General features: G+C 41.7%; 1 protein-coding gene across 2 annotated transcripts in view; it reads left to right on the forward strand.

Annotated features, from left to right (window-relative positions):
• The window catches only part of RGS6 (regulator of G protein signaling 6), a 284238-nt gene that overhangs the window by 162055 nt on the left and 96318 nt on the right, over nt 1-25865 (forward strand). For both annotated transcript variants that reach the window (XM_075151981.1, XM_075151982.1), the window contains exon 3: nt 15024-15123. In XM_075151981.1, coding sequence (XP_075008082.1) covers nt 15024-15123 — 100 coding nt within the window. The remainder of the gene's footprint in view (nt 1-15023; nt 15124-25865) is intronic.

Consider the following 25865-nt stretch of genomic DNA (forward strand, 5'->3'; position numbering starts at 1 on the left):
GTCGTTACTCGTTTTTAATATCTTACTGGTTGGCTGGGTAAGAAATGCAGAGCTGTGTCTTGCTGAGTTGACTGCAGGTATAAGGGTTTTCCACCACTGCCCCCCACCACCCTGTTTAAGTAACAGATTTACGCAGTCCTATGTTTCCTGCCTTTGCGCTTCAGACAACTGGCGTTGTAAGACATGTTAGATGGGGGTTAACTGTCTAATTCCTGTTGATTTTTCACCGATGTTGGGGTTTTTTTGATGAAGTTGTTAGCATTAAGTACTTGCTCACTTTTGTTTGACTTACGATAAAATAAGCAGAGAAAAATCTGTCAGTACTATTTATTTTCAGAGGTTTCTTAAGTTTCTCATTTAGTCACATTTATATAGGACATAAAATGTCACTTTTAAAGGAATGCTCTGTATTAAAAATTGTAAAGAGAAGAAGTAGAAGTTCACTGTATACTCTTTGCATTTAATCATGGTTTTGGAAATGTGAACAGACGGAGCACTCAAACATGGTTGAGTCTAAAAACAAATTTCAGTTCACTCACACACATTCATATTTGAAGTAGTTTGATTTTTTTTTTACAGTGTACATATGTGCACATGCATGGATTTTTCATTAACCAAGCTAATGAAGGTGAGAATTATGTGCATCTATCTTTAGAGAAGCGTTTTATTTCAAGTAAGTGTTCTTAGCTTTATGCAAGTTGCAGTATTCATGCATTAATAGAAGGATCCATATTTGGTCTTTCCATGTCTTACAGAAAAAGTGCAAGAGCAAGAAAAAAAGAGAAAAAAAAAAAAAGAGCAAGAAACCGCTCTGAGATTATAGAAAGCAAGTGGCAAAAGAAGCGAGTTACTGAATTGCTCTGAATAGTTACTGAAGCTTACTGTAAAGCTTGTTACTCAAACTACTTGAAAAATATGAATAAATTTTTTGTTCGGGAGCTGGTCACAATGAAAAAAGTTCATCAAAGCTAGGTTTTAGCTTAAACATCTTTATCTGCTCTCTGCTAGCAGGTTAAAAACCAAAGTCCCTCAGAAGTCTATCATTAGGATATTTTAACAGCAAACATCTAATTATGGCATTCAACTAATGTAAGGGACAAACACTAAGACAAGTTTTTGATTATTTATCTGTGCCAATCTCCTCTAACAGACAAAGACCAATAGCATCATAAGCTTCCCAAACCTAGTAAACAGTCAGAGCTTATGTGGCAACACAGAGCTCGGAGCCCAGCCATTCCTTTCTCTCTGCTGCACAGTCTTGGACGCGGGCAGCCCGGGACTCCTCTCTTCCCTTCTAAGGGATGGTCAAGCGCCTGCACCTTTGGTTCTGCAGAAGCATTTTTATCTACCATTTACTGTCATAGCACCGTCTTCAACCTGAGCGTTCGCAATCCAGGAGGAAGCAGTCATCCACTGCAGCACTGATGTGGGCTGAAAGGGCTTATGGTTACTGTGCTCTTCTCCTTCCCTAGGAAAGGTTTCAGATCAAAGGTTGCTGAGCCGCGTGGCTGGTTCTGATGTGCGGAAAGGTGAAGACACTAAGACTTAAATGTGGCACCATATTTCAATGCATATGGCACTTATCCCTTTAGAGTTGCATGCGCTCAAGTCCTCAGACAACCTGCACAAATGAGAGAGGGAGGTGATGGGGGCTCAGGGGCAGGAGCTCGCGGCTGGATGGATGGAGGAGCAAGCCAGGGTGGATGAGGGGCACAAGAGGCTGCCGAGGAGGGAGGAACATGAAGGAGAAGATACTCTGGAGTAAGTTTTTTGGGTTGTTTTATTGTTGGGTTTTTTTTTCCTTACTATGTGAGTTTAAGAAAAAAAAAACCAGCCAAAAACAAACAAACAAACAAAAAAAAAACACCCCACAACAAAACCACTGCTGCCGAACTACATAGGTTTATTTTACGGTAGAATTTATGGGTAAAAATATATTATTCTTTGTGAGATGAGGAAGCTCTAAGGAAATTTCTTTTTGTGCAAGGTTTGTTCTTACCAGCAAGAATTACTATTGTACTTTTGTTTCTCTCCATTTATAGATAGACCTATAGCTATATTGCTACAAAAAGTTAGCCCACTGAAAGATGAGTTGCTGGAGATAGTTATGTTGCTTTGCAGTCAGACAGAGAAGAAACTCAGGAGATAATTTCTTAGAAAAAGAAAAGTATGGGACAGGGAAACTTTGGATCTGCTCAATAGTGAATATTTCAATACTTCAGTGACTTTCATAATGACCTTAGCTGGTAAGAAGATGATTTTATAGCAAAGTGAAACCCCCTTATAGTCTTTTGTTAATAATTTACTATTAAGTACTAGTGTCAGACTTGAGCCCTAGTAAGATTAAACAGCATAGAGGTGCAAGTCAGGCCTGCTAATATGTAACTCCTTTGTATCTAAAAGTCAAAGTCATATCTCTGAGGGTCCTAAGTGTGTTTATAAAAAGTTGAAATAGGAAAACGGTTTAAAACATCATAAAAAAAGTGATCCCAGTGTACTGCTAAAACCATAAAATGTATTTCCCATCTGTGTGTAGAGTTGCTTCTGTTCCGTCTTGGAATGAGGAAGGTAAATCATTTTAATGTGGTCTGTGATTTATATTGTAACTTATGTGCTTAAAACTCCTGTTGTTTATATGTGCTGCTTAGTATGTTACTCTGTTTCAGTACATTAGATAGATATGGTCCATGACCAAATACCCCATCTGTCTCTCAGCTGACATTCAACGATTAAAAAAATCCACTCTTGTAACATAGTTGTGTATTTAACAATTCCATCTTTCAGCATCAAGCAGTTAAAAATGTAGTGGAAAAAGTGTTCTGGCTAACCATTCTTGTAGACTTACACAACTGAGATGTATAGGCATTTAATTTTTTTTTTTTAAATTAAAAAAAAAATCTACAAGCAAAAGTATACTAGTGCAGAAACCATTGCTGTGGAAAGTAAGGTAGAGTGGAACTCAAGACCATGTTGTACAACCAGTTCTTTATGTGTAATAAGATTTAATACATTTATGGTGGTAGTACCTCTGCTAGATGTTCTCCTTCCACACAATGAAAACATAGTTAATTGCACATGGAAATCCGTGAGAAAACTACCTGTCTCATGCAAAAGGATTATTTACTATTTATGTTTTGGAGCTAATACTTCCTGCATTTAAAAGAAAAAAGAAAACCTGTGTGTAGATACAGATACCACGTGACAGTGATCTAAAAAAGGGTAAGAGTAGTTATTTCATGCTCTGGAGGTAGGTCGCTTGCTCTCATTTGGTACGTTCACACATTGAAACAGCCACTGAGCTGTAGCCACGGGATGCCGTGTCTGCTCCTTTTATTCTGTTCTGTCCTTTCTCAGTGAATAAAACAGCAAGTCAGCATTACAGGGCCGGAGACAGGCTTTTGTGTGGTCTGCTGGCAGGAGAGGTAGGCGAGAGCTCCTCGTGTTCTTGCTGGGTAATTCTGCGTTGCGAGCCGTGTCTTCGGTTGTCTCTTACACAGACCCCTGTAGAGAAGATAGCAATAAGCTAACAAAAATAAATGATATCTTTCTGTGTAGGATTTTTAACTTTCATTCTACAGGCAACTGTTCCCACCCCTGCCCCAAATTAAGAAAAATACTGGTTAGGTGACATAGAAGTCTTTAAAATTGGTGTCTCTGGCAGGGCTCACAGAAGTTGTAGCTGTTTCTACTCAACGAAAATGCACTTGTGTTCTGCAGAGCTGGGGCACCTCTGACTCTTTTTGGAAAGGTTTCGATGTGTATTATAAAATAGAGGGATAAAAGGAACAGCAGAGCCCCAGTCGGGCATTAGACATGTTAAATGCCAGAGCTGAATCAAACAGCAGTTTGATGCTGAGAGTTGAAAGAAAAGCAGACATGGCATCATTTTTATTAACTGCCACAACTTTACTGCAACTGATGTATTCCTTGATTCATTATTAGCAGAAGGAGGAAAACTTTGTTAGGGGTAAAAAGAAATTTCTTTTTATATGAACAAGGAAAATTATTCTTTTTCCAAAGTGGTGTTATAAATTGTTTTGTTTAAGTATTCCTCTTAATAAATTGACAATATCATTGCTACCAAAGGACAGAGCTAACAGTAGTAGAACCACTGAATAAATCATAAAAGCAATGTTGAAGTAAGTAACTTCACCCATGATGAAGTTGAGTCACAGCAGAACTTATAACTACTGTTTGATTTGCAATATTTGCTTTGCCAAAGGAAAGCACCAGTCAGTCTTAGAATAATAAATTGTAGTTGCAGTGCATGAAAATTTTAATGAATCCAGTAATGATGATCATGGTATGAGAATCGTACGTGCATTTTTAATTCATGCCTTCCATCTAGCAGTCTGTGAGGTTTGGATTTGAGTTTTATCATTCTAGCAATAGCTGCTATCAAAGTCAAGGGCCAAAGCAATTGAGTGGCTCGGTTCAAGAGGCTCTGAGACTCCTATGTTATGCAAACTGGCCTATCAGCATAACTTAGCATATTTGAATAAATTTGTTCCTAAATTAAGATAACTTTGGTCAGATAGCATCAGATCTGGTTTGATTAATGCTCAGATTTATTTTACATTTTCTCTAATACTTTTCACTTTACTGCTGCTCACTAACATCAGAGAGTGAAGTAGAGCACTTGAAAAATGTTTTTCAATAATTGCTAAATGCGCAAACCTTATCACCCCAATAAAAAAATGGCATCTGTACTTTGCAGAGTGTTTAGATATGGTGTGGGTAGACAGACCAGCCCTGCCCGTCACTGCCTTTTGTCTGGAACTCTTTCCCAGCGCTAGTACAGAAAGTCTTGCAGCGCTAAATACTTCAGCTTTGTCTCTTCATGGGCTAAACCAAGGTCTTCAGTTTCCAACACTGGTAATCTTGTACATTTTTGTGATCATAAAATTATCAATTTTTTGATATATGTATTTAAAAGGCATTAAAAAGCAGTATGAAGAAAAGACATAGTTTGTAGAGGTATGAAAAAAAAATCCGTATCTACATTCTTTCACTCTCCAACAAACAAATCTTCACAAAGCTTCTTTCTTCCCTCTGTTCTGAAATTCAAATGAACATAACATTTCCTTTTGCAGTGGTACCTTTAAATACTGTGTGGAAAATTTGGGTTTTTTCTGTGTCTTTGCCTTTATAATTTTTTAGTTTTATACAGGGAAAAATAAAATTGCAAGGTGACATTATCATGTGGAGAGGGAGAGAAACGAAATACAACCTTTTGATGGTGGTGAATAGGGTTTCCTCTTCTTCCTGTAATTTATAAACTGCTCTGCTTTGCATCTACTTCACAGCATTTGGGGGTGAAGGGGGTGTATCTAATCTTTATTGTGGTATGGCACTTTGCAGTGCAAAGAGTTAAATCATGCATGAAATGACCTGTCACACTGTATTATGTGCCACAGTATTATATACACAGAGGAAGGCTTAAAAAAAAAAAAGGGCAGAAAAAACAATTCCTGAAGCCCCACTTTTTTGTTATTTTGAAGAGAAACATTTGATGTGTATATATATTTCCACATAATTTATTTTAGTTAAGCCACAGGGGCCCATCCACTACTAAAATAGAAAGACGGGATATGCTGGATAGTTTCCCTCATCAATTCCTTAGGGAAGGTAACGGTGGAGATTCGGTGCCTGTGATACGGCTTTCCTGCAGGGAACAAGAAAACCAAACTTTTGCATCTCGTACTGGAAATAGCTTATGAACTGTTTTCTGAATGGCTCCAAGTAGCTTCATTACTGTGGGAGAAGTTAGGAACGTATTTGTGAAGCTTTGCAAAATGAATAGAAAACGATGGTAGGCTGCATTTCTTATTAAATCATAATATTGTCAAGTTTGTACTACATAGTTTCATCTGGTTTTGCCTGCAGTTGATAGCGCTTTGTTGAAGCTCGGACTGAAACAAGACGTCCGCAGTGTAGAAGTCTTGTCTCGTGATTCACGCGTCCTTCTTTTCACCACAAATACCTTTCTGCCCTTTCATGAGGGTACGGACACAAATCTTCCCTCAGGCGTGGGGCCTAAATCCAACTGCAAATTTAGGCCTTACAGTTTTAAACAGAAAATAGTCACTTTAAATGGGAGTTAGTTACTTCCCATTCTCTTCCTCTCTAGGCAGAATATGGTCAGGAATGCAACAGATATTTTGTTTGTTTGTTAGTTTTGTTTCCTCAACTGCAGAGTTTGCTCCCTGTTAAAGATCTGCCAGTGGGGTGGAAAATACGTTTTGCTTAAAAAAAGTGAGAACCAGAGAACGACACGGTCCTCTGTGTGTTCGGGGCGATACAATTCCCTGCTCATCATTACTCAGACTTTTAAAGGCTGCAGTAGCAATGCCAAAACCCTGATCAGGCATCTACCAACTCCATCCCCATTTCTTATCTGCTTCGTATTTATGTCTCTCTGTTTCATTTCAATAACTAATATATTTAATTATATACTTCAGATTAATTATTTAGCAGCTGCTGCATTTTGTAGCGAGGGGGGGAACAGTCGCTCATGAGGAACAACTTGTCTTTTCACACCTGCTCAGCATTGTTTAAAGTAATTTATTTTCTGCCAGACCCAGGAATGGCCTTTTCCACCCCGTTTCACCCCGAAGGCTCGTTTTCACGTGCCAGTGGCACTGTGAAGGCGGTGGCTGGATGGTCCTTTCCTCCCCAGCCTCGCGCTGAGGGCAGGCAGGGTGGGAGGTGCCAGCTCTGTGTTTCCAGCTCCGGAGAAGGATGATGAGCCTTGAGAATATTTTCCGATTCCCAGCTTTGGGAAGGTGCAAATGAGAGTCTGCTTGAGTTTGTGGATTTGGTTTGAAGTGGTTTGGGTGCAGTTCATAACCAGCTCTTCATTTTTATTAAGATTTGGGGAGCTGCAAGTTCCTGTGTGGGAACAGGTTGGTGACCCCCCGAAGTCTGGCATTTTTCTGTCTGGAAGTGCCTTGTATTTGATGCTCCAGAGGGAAGTGAGCTGCCTCTGCCAGTACTGCGTTTATCCAACTGAAGTTCAGCATCGCGGGGGAGAGAGGTGCTGCTTTCTCAGGCCAGGTCGTGCACAGACCCCCACAGGCTAGGATTATTGATTATTTCATGTAATCTAGTGTAATACTAAAACTCGTGTGTGCTATTTCTAATCAGGCTTGAAAAACTGGCCTCAAATCATGTTACAAAGTGGAGACTCAGCCCGGTGTTGTTGGAGGATTTAAGACTCGTGGAGCTTTCTCAGTCATTCCAGCACAAAGATGGGTTTCAGCATAATTTTGTCTTGCATGAGAATGAGTTCTGGCCAGCAACTAATCAAAGTGAAATTCAGGATGTAGGAGCTAACCCCCAAAAGAAGCACTCGCAAAATCAAAGCTGTTGAACTAAACTCTCTTACTTTTGGCACTTGCCAGGTGAAGAAGTTTGTGCAGTGTTATCTTAGATGGCAGCTGGGTCACAGCTTTGATTCTGGGCATTCCTGAGGTTGGGTTAATGGGCTTCACCCTGGTGACCTGCCTGCGGTGGGAACAGCAAGGGGCCCAAATGTGCATGCCCGCGTGGGAGCAGGCACGCAACAGAGCTCTGCCATGTGGTGTACAGAGTTTACTCCTTCTACGATAGTCCCTGTGCGGCTGTGGTAGGCACGTCTGCTCCACTCCTCGTTCATCACCGTATGAGCAATCTGGAGACCTGCGTAGTTTTACATTCGGTGCAGTGATGCAACAGAAAAGAAAGTCTCTACCGTTTCCACGGCAACTTGTGCGTCGGACCCTGGCTGGAGCGAGGCAGCAGGATGCTCTCAGTCCCTGCACTCCGTGACTTCAGTAAAAGCTTGTCAAAAGAAAGCATGTGCTCTCGTGCTCACCCCAAGTCCCTCTTGGTTATTGACATAAGGGGACTGTGGTGAATATATTGCTATAAGTGCAGCTCTAGATTTCCTATTGTGACTTTATTCCTTCATATTTCAACCCATGCTGCTGCTTTGTTTTGATTCGGTCTTCTATGTGCAGATAGTCATTGCAGAGCACATTCAAATCTTGCTGAGGATGGTGTGGTCAGAAGTAGTTAGTACTAGGTGACTGGTGACCTGTGTAAAATGGTCTGGGAGGCTCAGTGCTATCGCTAGCTGACAGATACCAACAGCCCAGATACTGTCAGCACCAGTGGCTCCCTTAGCAGCACTGTTTAGGGGACAGAGGGACTGAACCTCTTCCTTCTTTCCCCAAAGTGGTTCCTCCAATTCAGATTGCACACTGAGAAACAGTTTATAGATTATTCCACCCTACAGTTTTCCTGGCTGAAGCAATCTGTGCGTTTATGCATGTATCTGTGCATAGGTTTGCATATGCGTTTGCATAGTTCGTAAGTCACCCAAAAGCCAATTCAATACATACTGTATGGCAGTAGTAGTATAATTTCTTCCACCAAAATGTGACTCGCATCACATATCGGTGATAATTCTATAGCCATTTGGTTTCCATTGGAGTGCTTTATTTAAAATTCACATCGTCTTCACTGGATATTTATGATATTTTCCTACAGTCATAAAAAGCTTAACACTTCCGCTTACGGAGCAAAGTAAATATTTGGTCTAATTTGCAGCTAACCTGAGCAGGTTTCTAATTAGAGCGGCCGTGCTCTAAATGGTGTAAGATCTCTCAAGCTGATTACATGCATATATGTGACATCTTTACCATAACTGTAGAAAGCATGGGGAAAAAAATGCACCACTGTTAACAAAGAAAATTCTGTTATGCTGTAAAATGCAAGAGTCCCAAACATTTGCTACCGTAATTACAGTTGCACAATCAGTAAACATGAATTCACTTTTAGTATTTTACACAGCTTTCTAACATGCCAAAATAGCCTCCTGTTTTAAGCAATTACAGCTCATGTAGAATTTGAGCTCATCAGGAGTTGCCTGTCAAAATGCTTTTAATGAAAAATTGAGTTTGCATAACACTGACGCGTGTTGTCTTTTGCTTCTAACTGTTGACGCTGATGGGCTAAAAAGCTTGATTTTGGGAAGGGAGAAAATTGCATTAGTTCAGCTCATTTGGAGAATCTGTTTGCTGAATTAATTTGCTAAGCTTTGTTTTTCTGCTGAATATTAAACCCTATTTTCCAACTGTGCGTATACTGCCTGAGGGGAATAGCTCCAGCTCCTGTTTTACGTGACTACGTTTTCGTACGACACAGCCCGGGCCCGAGCCGGGGTGCCGTGCAGAGCTGGTATCGTAGGCTGTGTGAGGGGAGGCATGGTCTGATCAGAAAGCTGCTGCCTGGTACTCCCCAGACTCCGGTGTTGCACCTCAGCAGTGTCAGAGAATAAGAAGTGCCAGAGTTTTTCCCTAAGCATCGTTTTGGTTAATTCAATTGCTGTGTGAAACCTGTCCTTTCACGTGATGACTTGCTGCGTAGATACTCACTTCGTGAAGCTCTAGCTAGACTAGCAGCAGTACACAAATAATCACGGCAAGTGCCTTGGTAGTTGTTCCTTCACTGGTTACCCTCCTATTCACGGTAGAGATATATAAAAGCTAAAGTATGTTACCAGTTTCAAGGTGACGTTATTAGCTTTGTTTCACCCTCCCAATAAGCATCTGAAGAACATAGTTGTTATTTTCTTTCTTCCCTGAAACATACTCTAGCATGAGGGAGCTCTCTGGTACACTCTGCCTTTATCTTAAGTAAGCTCTGAAATATAGAAAGAAGCAGAGATAAAAGCTCCATCGGGAAGAGGACAAGTTCCATCGGTGCCCCTGCCCTCAGCCGTCGTTGGAAGCTCGTCATGTGGGAAGCAGCCAAATGTCCCTGCCGCCTCGGTGCTCTGCCGCACTCCGGTTTTGTTGCCGTCGTTGGGATTGTGAAAGGTTGTCAGAGATGGGGAGCGTATCCTTCGTAGTCGTGTCGCATCCGCCATCCGAGGCACTCCAAGTCCTTCTCTGACATCTTTGAATTAAGTTTCACTGCCCCTGTGTGATTCAGTATTATCTCCATGATACAGGAGGGGAGACTTGGACAGAGACGGATGAAGCTGTTTGCTGAAGGTCACACAGCAATTCTCTGGCGGTGCTGCTCCGCTGCTTTCCAGCGCTGTCTCAGAGGCAAGGTTGTCCTTTCTCCCTCAAGGATGCTGAAGGGAGGCGTATTAGCCTTTCTTTTTTTTTTTTTTTTTCTTTTCAGCCTCCTCTTCCTGTGTTTGAGCAGAGTGAAATTGTCTGGACTGGTGAAGCAAGCTGGCTTCAGACATCTTGTGAAATTAACTTTCCTTGTCTGTGCGTGCGTGGGGCTGCGGGGCAGGAGTCGGGAGGTGCAGAAGGCCCAGGCACGCTGGTAGCATCGGAGGAGGCGCTTATGGGACCCATAGGGGTTGGCAACGTGAGAAATGGTCTATTTTAAACTTACGTTTCAGTCAAGAGTAAAAGATCGAATGTATTTATAATTGTTGCCATCGTGCTAGCTGAAAACAGACTGATTCTTATCTCCATGTATTGTCCAGCTCCACCAATATTCATGAGAGCTCTCATCTGCCGAGGCATCGCACAGAGCTCTCTATCCAACCCTCTACATTTAATGCTGGTGCTGATGAGTGATGCTTGGAGACTCTTCAGCCACAGGTTAGCTGGTAACAGGAATCCCCAAGAGCAGGGTACCTGCTGCGAGTAATCAGACAGGAACCTGGTGTGTACCGAAATATTCAGAAATAGGCAGCAGGACCTTTCCTGCAGGGTCTGAGGGAGTATGTGCAGCTAACTCGGAGGCTAAAATATGAAAAGGGCACTGTTTCCCTCACTAGCCCACAAAAATGAGCTGGCAAAATGGGACCGTGGTGGCCTCTGACATCATTCCGTGGTAATCGCCCAGTCGCAATTAAAACCTGTTCAGCCGGGCAGCTCCAGTAAGTTGTTGGTAGTGTCCAGGCATGGGGTCATGGGAGGTGGGAGCTGTTAGCTTTTCGTTTTTGTGTCTTACTTGCCTTTCCCTCAGCGTGTCGCCTCCAAGGTCAGCCTTGACCGTGGGCAGGTGCTTCCAGGGCTCAGTACGGCTGTGCACGCTCGTGTGCTGCGGTCTGGGTGCTGCTTTGTTTTGGGGCTGGGAGAAGGAGAAGCTACTGCAAAGTCGAGAGTAGTTTTCCCCCTTATAATGGTAACACTGGGAGTGTTGTGTGGCACTGACCCGAAGTTGCCAGGCTGTGATCGTTACATTTGTTGTTGTATTATGACTTATTTATTATAACACATCAACAAATCTAATATTTTATTTTCCTCTGCCTCAAAAAAGGGACTTCTCATCTCCCAGTGATAGACATCTCAGCTCTGAGAGAAATTCAAGGTCTTCTACTTCATGCCTTCACCCTCCTTAGGCCAGCAAAAGTGCTGATAGTGGAAAAGAAAAAGGTCTAATGAATACCAGCAAATCCCACATATGCATTAAATCCCCTCTCTCATAAAACTCTCATAAACTACCTGCTGTAGAGTCCTGTCTCCACTGATAACGTGCTCCTGAAGCCAAAAGCCCTTTTCGATGCTTTTGAAAGTGGGGTAGTGTGAAATAAAATCATTCTGGACAAAGGTAGGGAGCAGAGTTGTCAGCAACCAGTCAGGAGGAAAGGCAGATCTAGTTTGTTTGGCATGCATCACAGTGTGTGGCTAACAGGGACAGCAGGTACGTGAATGGCTCTGGCTTTCTCAGGGAGGTATTAACCCAGAATCCACTCGGAGGGAAGAGTAACAGTTCCCTTTACTGATGCAAAAATCAGACCAGATTGAAATAGCAGTGACCCCCATAATAGGAAAAAAAAAACAGCATTGCCTGTTCTTACCATGATTTTTGTTGGGCAAAAGTTAGTTCACCGAAGCTCGGTCATTTAGGAGTGATAAACATGAGGAACACTTAGTTTTACTAGTTCCTGCCTCCTAGCCTGATGAAATGAACTATCCAAGGACTCTTATTCCCTGTCTGCCTGATGAAATGAACTATCCAAGGACTCTTATTCCCTGTCTGCCAGATAGGGAAACCTGAAGGATATTTAATGACATGCAGAAACCAAAGGGAGAATCATTAGCAGTGAGGTGTCTAGGTGACTCTCTTAAAAGTTAAGATGAAAAGCTTCGATGAAAGTGACCTTCACGCTTGATGTTCCCTCTTTGCTTTTCTCCACACTTGAAGCTCTAATAATCACTCTTTCCCTCTTTGTCACTGTATCACTTATTTCATGAAACATTTCCATAGTGAGGCAGGAATTTGGATCCAGGGTGCAAATGTTGGGTGGATGCAAAACGCAAAGGCTGGTACAAAGGGTCAGATCTTCTCTTTGTAGTGGACTAAACAAAAGCTTGACATAGGTTGCTAAATATAGGGGTGTTTTAATATTTTATTTAAAACTTGATTATAACTTTAAGAAAGGATAAAACGATCATCAAATCTTTCTTTGAGTAGGCTATGCTGTCTATTTGAGCAGTGCAGAAATTTGCTGGAGAGCACAAGGGAAGCGTGTTGGGAATGGAAAGACTATGTACAACCCGAGGCTGTAACCCTGCGGGCTCTCAGGCAGCAGGCTGCAAACATTGGCGTGCTGTAGGAGGATGACATATGTGGTCGTGTCTGGATCAGATGAGAGGACAGGGAAGGAAGGAGATGTGGCATCTGAGTAGAAAGGGAAGGAGAGAAGAAACATCCGATGCTCAGAAATAAGGAGAGCAGAAAGTGCCAGTAGTCAGGCTGGAAGACAAGAGGAAGAAGGAGCCTTTTGGGAAGGAGTTCTCTCTAGGGCAGTTTTGTTTATTTTGATTTAAAATCGCAGTAGGCTTTTGTAATTGTCACTGAAACCTAAATTAATGGCCCCATTTGAGACACCAGTGCCTGCTTGATTGCTTGAAACGAGGATAGTTTAGGTAAAAACAATATATTCTGCTTTTAAGATAATTAAAGGTTTATTTTGCTTGAAATGGAACTTTTCTTGGGGTGATAATGACATAAATCATGTCTGATGTTCCTTTAGTTTACAGTGAGCAAAAGAGTAAGAAGTTTTCCTGCATCAAAACAATTATTTTAGCTCATTTTTTCATTCTGAACTTTTCATTGAAATAGTAAAAGAGAAAATAACAGTTTTACCAAAAAATTATGCTTGTGTTTTTTAAAGCCCTTAATTGTCCCTGGAGACATGGTACTGGTAACACATTCCGGAGTAGTTTCCTCCTAATATGCATGGAAAAAATCTCTCTCCGATGCCAGCTACGAGTGCATACGGATGAAGGCATGTAACCAGTTGGTCACAGAGAGGCTTTTTCATTGCCTTGTTGAAGTGGTTCTTAGTCTGGCTGACCTTCTTGGCCCACCCTTCCCAGGCAACCGAGCCGTCCTGTCCCCCGGCAGGTCTGGCGTCTGTGTCCTGGTACCTCGGGGTTCCCGACGAGCCATGCTGTCGGGGCCCCTCTCAACACCACGGGGTGCTGTGAAACGCTGCTTCTCCAGGCTGAGAGGAACAGTTGCTCCTCAGGTATCCTTGGATGGGAAGAAACTGTTTTGATCAGCAAATAAGCTTGCATAAAGTTCAGGTAAAGGGGAAAAGGTGGTATTAATTTTCATAGTGTTTGGGTTGAGGGAAAAGTAGCATTATTCTGTCACAAATTAACTGTACGTACCCAACCCTCCTATAATCTATTGAATATCTTGGGATATTTTCATCTTTGTGACTTCATTCCCACTGAGAACTTGTTCAGGGCATGTGTTAACTTAAAAATAATATATAAACAAGGTGCCAACAGTTCAGTTAAGTGATAGCCTGAGGTTAAAAACACAGTGATCAAATTCAGTGTCTGAAGTTGGCAGGGAGACTGTCTTACCGCCTTGGGAAGACTTGAAATTAAACTTGTTTTGAAATGTAGGTGTGAAGTCTGTGAAAGAAACTCACTCGCACATCTAAACGAAGCCGGCTCTGCAGAATTGGAGAGAGCTGGTTGAGCTCTCAGGCTGCCTTTAGGAGAGAGAGGGGCTGTGCTCCCACCACGTAACGTCTCTGCTGAGGTTGTGTTTTGTAGCATCAGTGAGGAGAAAATCTTTAGGTAAAATCAGAGCTGTGCTCCCTGTCTGGCTGCAGTCGGCATTGGACCCCTGTCTCCAGCGGGTAGGGGCTGTGCTGCTAACAGAGGACTGCTTGAGCTAACAGAGCCAACAGCGTTGGGTTTATTTTTGTTGGGATTCTGAGACCTCACTTACTTGAGAGTTTTTGGAGATACGGGATTTCTGCGCTGTGCTTATGTTCAGCTTTTTGTTCTCCCTGGCGTTGCCTTCAAGTAAATGCAGGGGAGTAGCCTCAAAAGGAGCAAAAATCCCTTCCCATTTTAGAGTAAACGCGAGGCGGATTAAGCTCCTTTCCCCAGTAATCAGATCCTCTGATTGCCATGGCTTTTCAAGATGATTGTATATTTTCCTGTAGATGATGATTATGTGCTTGTGAAGCAAAAGTTAACTTGGCTGTGAAAATCTAACCAGTTTTTCCCTGTCGTCACTTTACTTCTGGCTGCGCACTTCATACAGTGACCACGGGCGGGTACCGTCCCCGCCTGCAGCATGAGGCACGGGGAAGTCGCCCTGCGCTTGTTCTGTCTTCTGCTCTCCTCAAGCTGTAGGCCATTGGCAATGCCTGGGAGCCTTTGGAAAATGAAAGGCTTCCCAAGATGTGGGAGAAGGGGGGAGACTGGACTGGGCAGGAAGCACCTTAAGCTGGTCGCAGTATAGAGTCTAACCTAATTCACATGTGGGCCAAACAACACGTTTCTGTCACCCCTGGTCAGGAAAAAAGCATGGTTGCGGTAGGGTTGTCAGTATGCTCTTAAGCAGGTCTGCGTTGTCTCATGGTTTCTAGTCTCAGGGTTTAGATTTGGGAGGTGGTAGCCGTGTCTGTAGGTCTGTGTTTGTGCAATAACACACATGGTATATTTGAAGCCCATCCGACCAAAGCACTCATGTTATACAAACATAAGTCACCATTTTGCATAAATCACTAAGTCTCTCCTTCCTTTTGACAGATTGAAGACATCATTACGAGAATGCAGGATGACAAAACAGGTGGAGTTCCCATCCGCACTGTCAAGAGCTTTCTGTCCAAAATCCCCAGCGTCGTCACCGGTAAGGAGCCCGGTTAGCAGGGAAGAGAGCGTGAGCTGTTACTCACTGGCTCTAAGCAAACACGTTGCTAAAGCCACAAAAAAGAAAGAATAAAAGAAAGAAAAGTTCCCTTGCTTATTTTTTCGTCACATTGTTGTTACGGGGTGAAGTATTGAACCAAGATTTCTTAATTCTGTTTAAGCAAGCATTTATATTTCTTTGGTGTGAGTTACATTTTAAAATCTTACATAGCTTTTGTGGCTATTACAGTAATTACAGTATAACCAGGCAGAGTCATTCCCTATGATGGGAGTAGGCAGATCTTGGGGAAGAGCTCGGGGAAGAAACTTGAAACAATGTTTTCTCACTCATACCCAGATACTCTTATCAGACTTCTGTAACAGGTGGGGGAAAGTGAAATAACCTTTTATGCATGTATGCTGTTTTTATTAAAGCTATACGTACAAAAGCGTGGATGGTACGGGAACTGAGAGTCAGAGCACAAAACCACTCCTACCCGTATTTCCAGACAGAATATCTTCCAGTGCACAAGGAACTTGATAGATGATGAGTTTATTCAGGGTGATGTAAATTGCTTGGAGGATTTGTACTTGGGTGTCTGGTACCTGCTTTCACTAACTCTATAGCAGTATTCACTACGGTGGCACAAGTCGACTGTTTTCCCTCTCTCTACTAGTAGACTATTGTCCATTAGGAGATGCCTAACTACTCCTGTGACTTAGAATTTATGATGTTGTTCATCTCTGCAAAGTAAATATGATTTTATCTGTCCTGCAGAGTCTCTTTCCAGATCAGACCAGAATCACACATTGATGACCAGATACACACATTGATGTTTAGGGAAGTTTCCCCTTCTGTTCTGAAAAGTGAAGGGCTTCCTTCTCTGTGGCTGCAACTTTGCTGCAGTAAAATTCAGATGGTCACTAAAAATACAAAAGTTGCATTGTTGCATGTAGGCAGCACACCAATAACTGAGAGAAGACGGGCAGTTCAAAGCAACCTTTCTTGCTCTTGGGGACTTTATACTGTTGTAAAATGATGGGGAAATATCTCTAGTCAACAGGGATGCTGGTAATGCAGCTGGTGTCAAGCCATTGCAAAGAGGGTTCCCTGCAGTGGGGTATATTTGAGCTGAGGTATTTCAAAAATATCTTTACTGTGAAAATGGTTGGATTGAGCAGAGTTTGAAGTTGTGTTGATTGATTCAGGAGAGTGATTTGATATCCTTGTATCGGAAAAATGTCCAACTTAAGCTACAGGGATGGAATACAAATTTGCAGAGTTCTTGGGAATAGGCAGGGAATATGGAAATTGGAATGAAGTTTTTACTTAAATAAGGCTCAGTCCAGTTAATCCCTTTTTATTGAGCAATAGGCTCTTCTGTCTGAAATTGATTTTCAGGGTGGTGACTCAGTGTAACTGGCAGTTGCAGGATTAGGGTTTTGCTGTGGAAAAGAAACCTGAATCTAGAATGAGATGTGAAAATTGTGTTACTAAATTGCAGGTTATGGCTGCAGTAGGTGTGAGCTAACTGTTCTTGAAAGTTCCTGGGGAAAATAACCATTTATCTTATTTAAAAACTCATTCCATGACTCAAGTCTGCAATACGCAAACTGGATGTCTTAAGATTTATTCAGCTAGAACAGGTTTCTGATATTCCTGTTAATATTAATAGCATCGATGAAGCAATTGATCTAGTCGTCAAGCCACCACCTGTTACTAAAAGAAAAAAGGAAATGGGAGACCTCACAGCATCTTGAAACTGATTATACTGATCCTTAGGTACCACCCTGGCTGGCAGCTCCCTGGCACGCTGGAAACTGCCCCCTTGCACTCTGCTGTTCTGGAACTGCAGCTGCATCACCTTAAAATGGCTGGTTTTTCACAGCACAGGGAATAGTGAAGAGATGAAAATAAAATAAGAACAAAACGTCCCTTCAAAGCTCACAGAAAATTCTCAGATTTTGGGGGGGACAAGCTCAGTACCATTCCCGTCAGGTGATTTGAAGGCAGCTCCCTTGTGATGCACTGGGCAGTACACGAAGCCTCGTGTTTGAAAAATATGGGAAAGTAATGGCACAGATAAGTGCCCGAAGTTTTCTCCATTTCTCATTTCTCCTTTCAGATGCACAGACCTGCCAATATAGACCAAAACCAAAAGAAATCTGTGTATGGTTTCAGTACTTGTGATAGATGGGTAAAGAGCTGGAGCACTTGAAGAGGCAGGAGCACCTGTGCTTGAGCAGAATCCGAGGACGCTGGGTTTGTTCAGTCTGTAGAAGGTAAAGCTGGAGGGAATTAGAGGCTGTAGAGAAAGGGTCAGACCCTTCTCAGGAGTGCATGGTGGAAGCATAAAAGAAAATGTACACAAGTTGCAGGAGAAGAAATCCCAACTAGATATAGGAAAAAAGTTGTTTGTAGTCAGAGTGGGCCTGGTAGCCTGGAGAGGTGGTGGATCCAGCATTTGGAGCTGTTCAGAAAAACCCCTGAGCACAGCTGACCTGGGCAAGCTGACCTAATTGCATCTGGCCTTGCTTTGGATGGAGGTTGGACTAGACAACCTCCAGAGAATCCTTCCAACTTGAATTAGTCTTACAATGATTGGATTCTTAATTTTAGTGCTTGTCTAATTCCACTCAATGTCATGAACACAAGAGAAGAGCTTGTATTTTCAAAAACTTTGAGCCCCCTCTTGGGAAGAGCTTAATTTCTAGACTATAGCATTCTCACACACTTTTTATTTCTACCTGAAAAATGGGACAGCAACACTGAGACATGATTTACTTGGCAAGCTCACAGTAACTGTGATTAACAGGGGTTTATTTTTGCTTGACACTTCCATTGTAATTGCTTCTTACAGGAGAAATGTAAAATCTTAAAGAAAAAGAAACATTACAGCAGTGTCTTGGTGCTCTAAACAGGCAGCTCTGTTTATAGTACAGCAAAGTGGGTGTTTGATTTAAAGTTTGAATACCAGGGAAAGAACTGCTCATCTCTGTTTTGCTTTCATCTGTCCGATGCCGAAGTTGTGAATGAGGCATTATGCAACACGAGGAGAAGGAGCCTCAGGGAGTTATCATTAATGGTCCTCTCTCAACAACAGGAATCTGGGAAAAGGATGAAAAAACCTTTTATGAATGTATGATGAGTCCGTGCGGGGATGCTGTGCCAAAGGCACATTTTAATCTGCATTAGAAGTAGATTTGTGTTTCCTCTTCCCTGGTTTTTGGCTCAAAGTAGGTCAGTCAAAGGAGGACAACGCATCACACCATTATCTTCTTGGTTAAGTCTTCGCTTTTACGGGCAAGCCACAGAGAATGAAAGTGAGAAGAAACCAGTCCATGTGGCATCTGTGTGCACGTATCTGACGGAGGTTGTCCAACGGTAAGTTGAGTACAGCACTGACACGAACAAATGGAAGGGCAAAACTGACTGAGGGCAGGTATTGAGTAGTGCTGTGATCCATGCCCAGACCAGGTCGTCAGCCAATGTCCGTGATAGCAGTTGCTGCAATAAACAAAGTTTCACACTTCTCTTTTAGTGAGAAAACTAGTTTCCTCAGTAATGATTTTGTTTCTGCAAATGAATCAGCAATTCTGTGTTTTCCCAGTCATCAGACTGTTGTAAGAACATCTCATTATACTAACCAACAACAAACTACCGGCTTTCTGATCTTTTTGATTTCTGTATAACTGCATCTTAAAACTAACCTCCTGTCTGGTAGAAGGACCAAATGCATACACTTTCTTCTCCCACTGATTCAGACTTGGCCCTATACAACACTGCTGAAACGAGTCAGGAAGAAGTCAGTGCTGCAACACCTGAACTTCCCAGTGCACTTTCCAGTGCAAAAAGCCTTCTTCATACTCCCCAGTCTGCCTAAAACCTCATTCCAGGTTTCTCCTGGTCCTGTGTACAGTCTGATCCCACGTACAGCACCTTTGCTACTGCAACCCAAGGAAAACGTGCAGTCTACAAGCCTTGCACCGTTCTGCCCTTCTCCCAAGAAGTGTCGATACCACTTCATTCTGACCCATAACCCCGACTTCAAGCAGGCCTGTCTCCACGGCTCTGTTTTGAGTGATACCTCCTTCTTCCAGCAAGAGTCCCCTAGCTGGCACCTCGCTCGCGCACTGCTCCTGACCCTCACCCCAACGCTCGCTTGTCGTCTTGCTCTGCTCCCAAAGCTGCCTGCGTGGCTGTGAACGGATTGATGGGGGATGTCCCGGCCGTACCGGCTTGGGTTAAGTGCTGCCCTGCAAGCTCCGTGCACGCAGCCCTGCCAATGCGTTTCATTCCTGACCTGCCATGTCTCTCTTATTTAAGGCCCGGACCTCTCCGAGCAGAAAGTGCCAGTATTACTGAAATGTGCCAGATGGCCTGTCATTACTGGAGACTCGTGATCTAAACCAAGTTTAAACTGCTGTGTGTCTCTGTCTGAAGAAGCCAGCGTGTGTCTTGGCAAATGCCTATGGAGTTGTCCCAGAACACATCAGAATATCACTCGCTCAAAGGAAATGCATTTGGCTGGAGTATGGAAATCCCATAGTGTTGGGAAAGAGAGACTTTATTATTGATAGCACTCCCTGATGGTGTAGTTCAGGACAGAGAAGTTTTGCTGGAGGACTTTATACGCTCATTGCAAAATGGGTTCCTCTGATGCCAATCTGAGGGTATTCATAGCCTTTTCCCTTCAGAGGAGCTCAAACACATCTCTCATCCAGATGTGGCAGGCAGAGGCGCAAGGGAGAAGAGAGTTCCTCGTCTTCAGAGTTTGAAAGGTCCCTGTTCAGAGGAACTGTACAAAGAAAAGAGGTCGTGGCGTGGGGAGCAGGACCAGGACTGGCAATGCTGATGAGAGCTGGCACCCATCACCTAGCAGGGCCCAGAGAGCAGGCTGCGAGGCTGAGTGCTTTGCCACAATCTTCACAATCTTCACTTTCTTAATGCTTTTTTTTTCTTTAGGGGTAGAACTTGCCTGGGTGCCTTACAGAAACTACTTTCATTGGGACCAAAAAAACTTCCTAAGCTGGCTGCAAATGGATTTGGCTTCCCCTGGGCTGTCTGTCCAGCTGCTTGTGTCACCTTACCATAGGGTCTTAAGTGGAGGACTGAGCCTGATGCAGATCTCCCTGAATATTTGGGTAGTTTCATTCTAGTTCTAAAGCACTCATCCCTAGGTCTGGGACAGCACCAGTCTCTGAACCTGAACAACTGAAACATTTCTCAAAATGAGTGTCTGGGTCTGAACTTCTAGCCCTGGTCGATCTTTCTTCTTTTTTTTTTTTTTAATTTTGTCTTTCCTCTGCAGTTTTGCTTTGAGAAACAAGAAACTTGAAATGTGGTACTGACTCTGTTTCAGGCAAAGTTAGTTGATGTAGATAGTCCCAAATCTAAACCAAGTTCAATCTTTTGCTAAACATGAATGAGCCTATTGAGTTAAAAAAGCAAAACAAGAAGAAAACTCCTTTGCCAAAACTTAAACCAATATCCAAACTAATTTTGGGTGTTTACTGATTTGTAAATGATACAAAGAACATGCTTATGGGTTAAAATTGACATATATTTTTATATACATATATAGTACTGTATCATTTCTGATGGTTTTCCACATTTATGTACAGCAGATGCTACACAGTAAATTCAACATTTGTACAATTGCATGGTGGAAACTGGCTTGTAAACACTGGTCGAGCATACAAATCCACTTATTTCTCATCAACAATCTATTGTTCTAAGCAAGTTGCATTTAAACTAATTCAAGTCAAGACTGGGCTTCTTCATCACAACTTGTATTTTCTTCTTCTATGCATCTCTTCTTCAGATTGCACCAATGGAAATGTAATCCATCCTTCCCTCAATAAGAAGATTGTTATACCTTTTAATCTAGTATTTCAAAGCTGCTGTGAATCACATAGCATTAGGTATATCAGCTATTACACGAGTAGCGCATGCCTTGCAGTTTTTTTTCCTGTAGCTTTCTCTTAAGCTCTCTATTCCCATGCCAGGAGACAAATTAACCCAGTTAAGGAACCGAAGAATTACGCTGTCTTCATCCACAGCTCCCTTCTCCCTCCTTTTTTCTCTTTAACTGCATCCAGCTTCCTACCTTTCAAAGGGTGAGAAGGATGGGGGAGGGAAAGACAAAAGTCAGCTCTCTGAAGTGTAGCAATTCTTTGCTTGTCGTTAAGATGCAAGTCAACACCTTGTGAAGCAAAAGTTGAAACGATTTGATTTTCAGAGGGGAAGGGGGATAGTAGATTAATTGAATAGGAGATGGTTGTCAAAGAAATAAGAGAAAGCAACCAGAATTAGTATTTTAAACAGTGAATATTCAATATATCTCTCTGTGTACACTTAAATACACGTAAAAAGCATGCAATTTTTCTTAAGAATAAGCCTAAGAGTGGTAAGCGTTGTACACCAGGAATAAACAAGGTCAGGCTTCTGCGTTTGTAGGTGCTATGCAGAATGAGGACTGCCAGTGTTTGTGTATCACTGCCCTCTGCTGCAACCAAGCTATAGTTCAGTTCGTGCAGCTTTTCACCTTCATCACAAGCCGTGCTGTGTTTGTATTGTGCTTTCTCAGCTCAGGTGTCATTTGTGTGGTGCGTTTTGAGTGCACCTCGTCCCAGGGTAGCGGTCCTCCCTAGCTGTGTGGCGTGAACCCAGCCCAAATATAGCGGTATGTGTGACTTCACAGCTATTCTGAGCTTTGAGAGGCGGGATGGTTTTCATAGCTGGCTGTTGGTGCCACTTCTATGTGTCTCATTCCTAGTTCTCCGTTCTCTTCGGGACTGCTCATCTCTGCATGAGTGTGCTCGTACATCACATGAAGCTTATGCATCCCTTAAAATTGTGTGCACACGTTATGGGATAAATCCTACATGATTAAATGAAATTAAGCATCACTTTTAAAATTACCAAAATTGAACTTTTTACGTAACCATGTACTTTCATATGACAGCGCTTGAAAGTAGTCATACCTGAGGTGGAAAACACTAGAGGAAAAGCACAGTGCGTGCATTAAAATTTCACTTGGGCCACTGCAGAACACTTATGAAACACATCCTGAGGCTTTAGTATTCAGTCAGTAAAATGACCTCTCAAGTGCTATCTAAAAGCCCTGAATATCATGAGGAATTTTATTTCCTTACATTAGAATTGTGAAGGTCCTTCCTGATCCTACTTGTCCTTGCTGGATTTGAACCTCTGCATCTGTCAAGTGAAGCTATGATAAATCAAAAGCTTAAATAATCGTGCTACATGGATATTCCTGTGGGCAATAAAAATACAATGAAAAATCACCAAATGGTCCAGCTTTATCTTTCTGCAGTGACTTGTCTGCTCTTCCTAGTCACCACAGATGTTGTCAAAAGGGAAAGTAAAACCAAGAAGACCTTCCAGCCACCTGGGCAGAAGTTAGAACAACACGAAATTATAATTTCTCTTATAGAAGAATATGAGCGTAAAAATTAGTGGGCTGGAAGGCATCAAATGAAAGCAATAAGCCTGGAACAAAGCAGGTCTACTAAAAATGGTTTAATTTTTCTTTTTTTCAAGAATTGCTTTTAGGCCCTTTCAGTTGAGACTAGAAGCTGGAATAGAGACAGATTTGATGATAAATTACCTGCTGAACTCCAGTGTTTAGATGAATTGGTAATTCAGCCACAATAACAAAAAATGTTACATATTAAGAGCATTCTTGTTGCTGACTGCAGTTTTATTCTGAAACGCAGCATTTAGCTGATGGAATATTGTGGCTAATGAATAAAGCATTAAAAAGAAAAGTCAACAATATTTCAATGCCTGTAGAAATTCATAGGAATGAATGATTAATGCTTTTCTGCATTCATCTTGCTATCTTCAAAAGCGCAGCATTATTACAAAAGTTTGTTTCCAGATCTGAATGACACAGCAAAAGAGCAGAGATTAATTATAAGTACCGCGTGGCTTTGATTTTTGGATGTGAGCGTTGAGCAGACTGCACTCAAATTGCAATATTTCACCTCTCCTGTCTTCACTTCGTAGCAACCTGGGAGTTGCATGGGGAAGGATCTACCAACAGAGTTCTGTTTTTTCACACCTTTTGCTTTGTTTCTGCCCTGCCTCCAACACTCCTGTGGGCTGCAAAGCATCAAATGCACAGCAGAGCAGCTTTGCTCCCGCTGTGCCTGAGAAGCCGCATACCCCCTGAGGCGTGTGTGGAGATCTGACCCTTAGACAAACCGTTTTTACCTTGAGGTGCTGCAGAAGCAATGATATGTAAGTGCCCAATGGTAATCAATAGCAATGTGAAGGAGCAAATCTTTGAGTGTAATTTGACAACCGTTACTTTGAATCTGTTGCTTTAATTCGATGCCATTCCAGCCATTAGAAAAATAAACCCGTCTCATTATTCAATGAATACATCTGCCTCATTATTCCATATATATATTCTGTTCATTCTCATCTATCGTTCTTTGGCTTTTTTAGACAAAGTAATTTTCAGGGTATTATTTATTGAGCAGATTCTTGCTTGCATTTTAATTAAAGGGCTTATATTGCAAAACACAACAGTTTGTTCTGGAGTTTAAATTTCCTGACTTTAATCAATGTGGTGTTCTAATGAAATGCAGACGTTAACTTTAGTAACTGTAAATCCAGTCTCGTGAATCATTTTCTATTCTTTTACACATACATTAGGTTTGATAGGTGAATGATTCTTCTATGTATGATACATCTCAGTTACAACATTGAAGGTTACCATTAATGTAACTGGGGGTGGGGTGAAAAGGAAGGGTTGGTTTTGGTTTTTTACTTTAAATAGTACTAAGAATTACATAGTGCACCAGCTTATTTTTACCAGCCATAAATAGCGCACCAGTCAGAAATCACTGTTGCGAAAAGCTACACTGGGGACAGTTAGAATACATCTCCAGAAGATGCTGTAGCTAAAGGGGGTTGGCATAGTGCTAGAGTGGACAAACTGTATTACCTGGTTTGTGTGGATACCCTGCATGGTTGATGAATAACTTGTTTTATTCTGCCTGTTCCAGTAGAAATGCTCGGCTCTTCGGTCTGTTAGGTATTTGCACTACATAGCACCTGAGAGCGCCACAGGTCTGGCTTTAGAACCTTCTATCAGAAACGGCAAACAGGAAAACAAAAAAGCTTTCAGGCTTTCCATACATATCCATCATTATAAATAATACACATTTGCATGTTTCCTTTAACTTTTTTTTCTGTGTGGATAAATCTCTCAAAATTGCATGCTGGTTTCCCATGGATTTGTTTTGAGTATGGTGTGAATTGATGAGCTTGGATATTTTTGATGTATGATTCACTACCACATGCAGGGAAGAAAATTATATTTTGGTCCTGCAGAGAAATAAAACTAAGCAATTAGGTCTTCGTTCAGTTAATTCCTATTTGATGACCGCATGCTTTGCAAGAAGAGAGTCTCTGGATTCTACTCCATTACAAGGTCACTTGTACAATAAGAATTTTCTCCATGCAGATACCTCTACAATATGACCAGGATTGCAGATTAACTCTTACCTAGAAATGAGTAATAAAACATGCAAGAAACTTTGAGAAGTTGCTTAATGTAAAATGTTAGTTATATACTCACATGAAAGAAAAAAAAAACAAACCATAGACTGGTAAAAGTAATGTATGTCTGTAGCAGTGGAAGGTTTTACATCCAATTATTGTAGGGCTTTGTGTTGTATTGCATAGAAAGTCTTATTCTGTTATTTTTGTACCTATTTTTATTGTGGATAGGATTGTGTCTCTTTTTATTTTTTCCTTGGGTTTTTTTTTGGAAACTTGATTGTTTGCTGGTTGATGCCAAAATCATTGTCAAATTCACCTGAGTGAATAATTTCTGATGGGTTTTTCTTCTTTGACATTTTGCCTTTACCCTAAGTATTCAGTAAATTTCATTTCTATTTCCTGAATAGGTTAGACTGACTGAAAACCACACTTTTTAGCAAATGAGGTATTTGCTAAATGTCCAGTGTTATTTTGTTGAATGCTGTTTTTCTCCTGCCAGAGACACAGTGATAGATAAGCTTCCTAAGGGAACAGTAATAGACGGCAAAGAAATAAAGATTATGTATTCTGATAAAATTTCGATCACAAGACTATTCAAGGCTGTCATTGCTGAAACTAATGAATTGGACAGTGGCATGTTCATCAAAGTTTATTTCTTTTGTCAAGTAGAAAAAACAGAATCAGAAGACTAGATCTTTTAAAATGTGATTTATAGTTTTGCATTGTAGCATCTTTTATTCATCATTTACATCATTGCTACATGGATATTGCATTATGGAATTTTATTTTTTTTTTTAAAGTAGGAAGAGTTGATTTTAGAGCTCTAAAGAGCGTTGGGTCCTTGACATGGTGGCTTGCTTTCTTGGAGAGCTGTAAGATGTACTTGGAGTTGGCACGTACCTAGAAGTTGAAAACACACAACAACTTGAAACTATGTTTAAAACAAAACAAAACAACCCAAAACAAACAAAAAAAACCCAAAAAGACAACAAAAAACCTTTCAAAATGACCTTGTCAGTATGCCTTTGTTTACTAGATTTCAGAAACTTGTTTTGCCACAAGTTTGGTGTGTCTGGGCACCGTGTTATGCCCAGTGGGAGCTGACAGGAATCAGCTTAGACACTGCAGCCATGTGCCCAGCAATAAATAATGCAGGTGTAAAGGCTCACAGGTCTTGTTGTGTGTCCTTGGACTATTGTAAGTGT

Source organism: Calonectris borealis, chromosome 5 (assembly GCF_964195595.1).
Source record: "Calonectris borealis chromosome 5, bCalBor7.hap1.2, whole genome shotgun sequence".
NCBI lineage: Eukaryota > Metazoa > Chordata > Aves > Procellariiformes > Procellariidae > Calonectris > Calonectris borealis.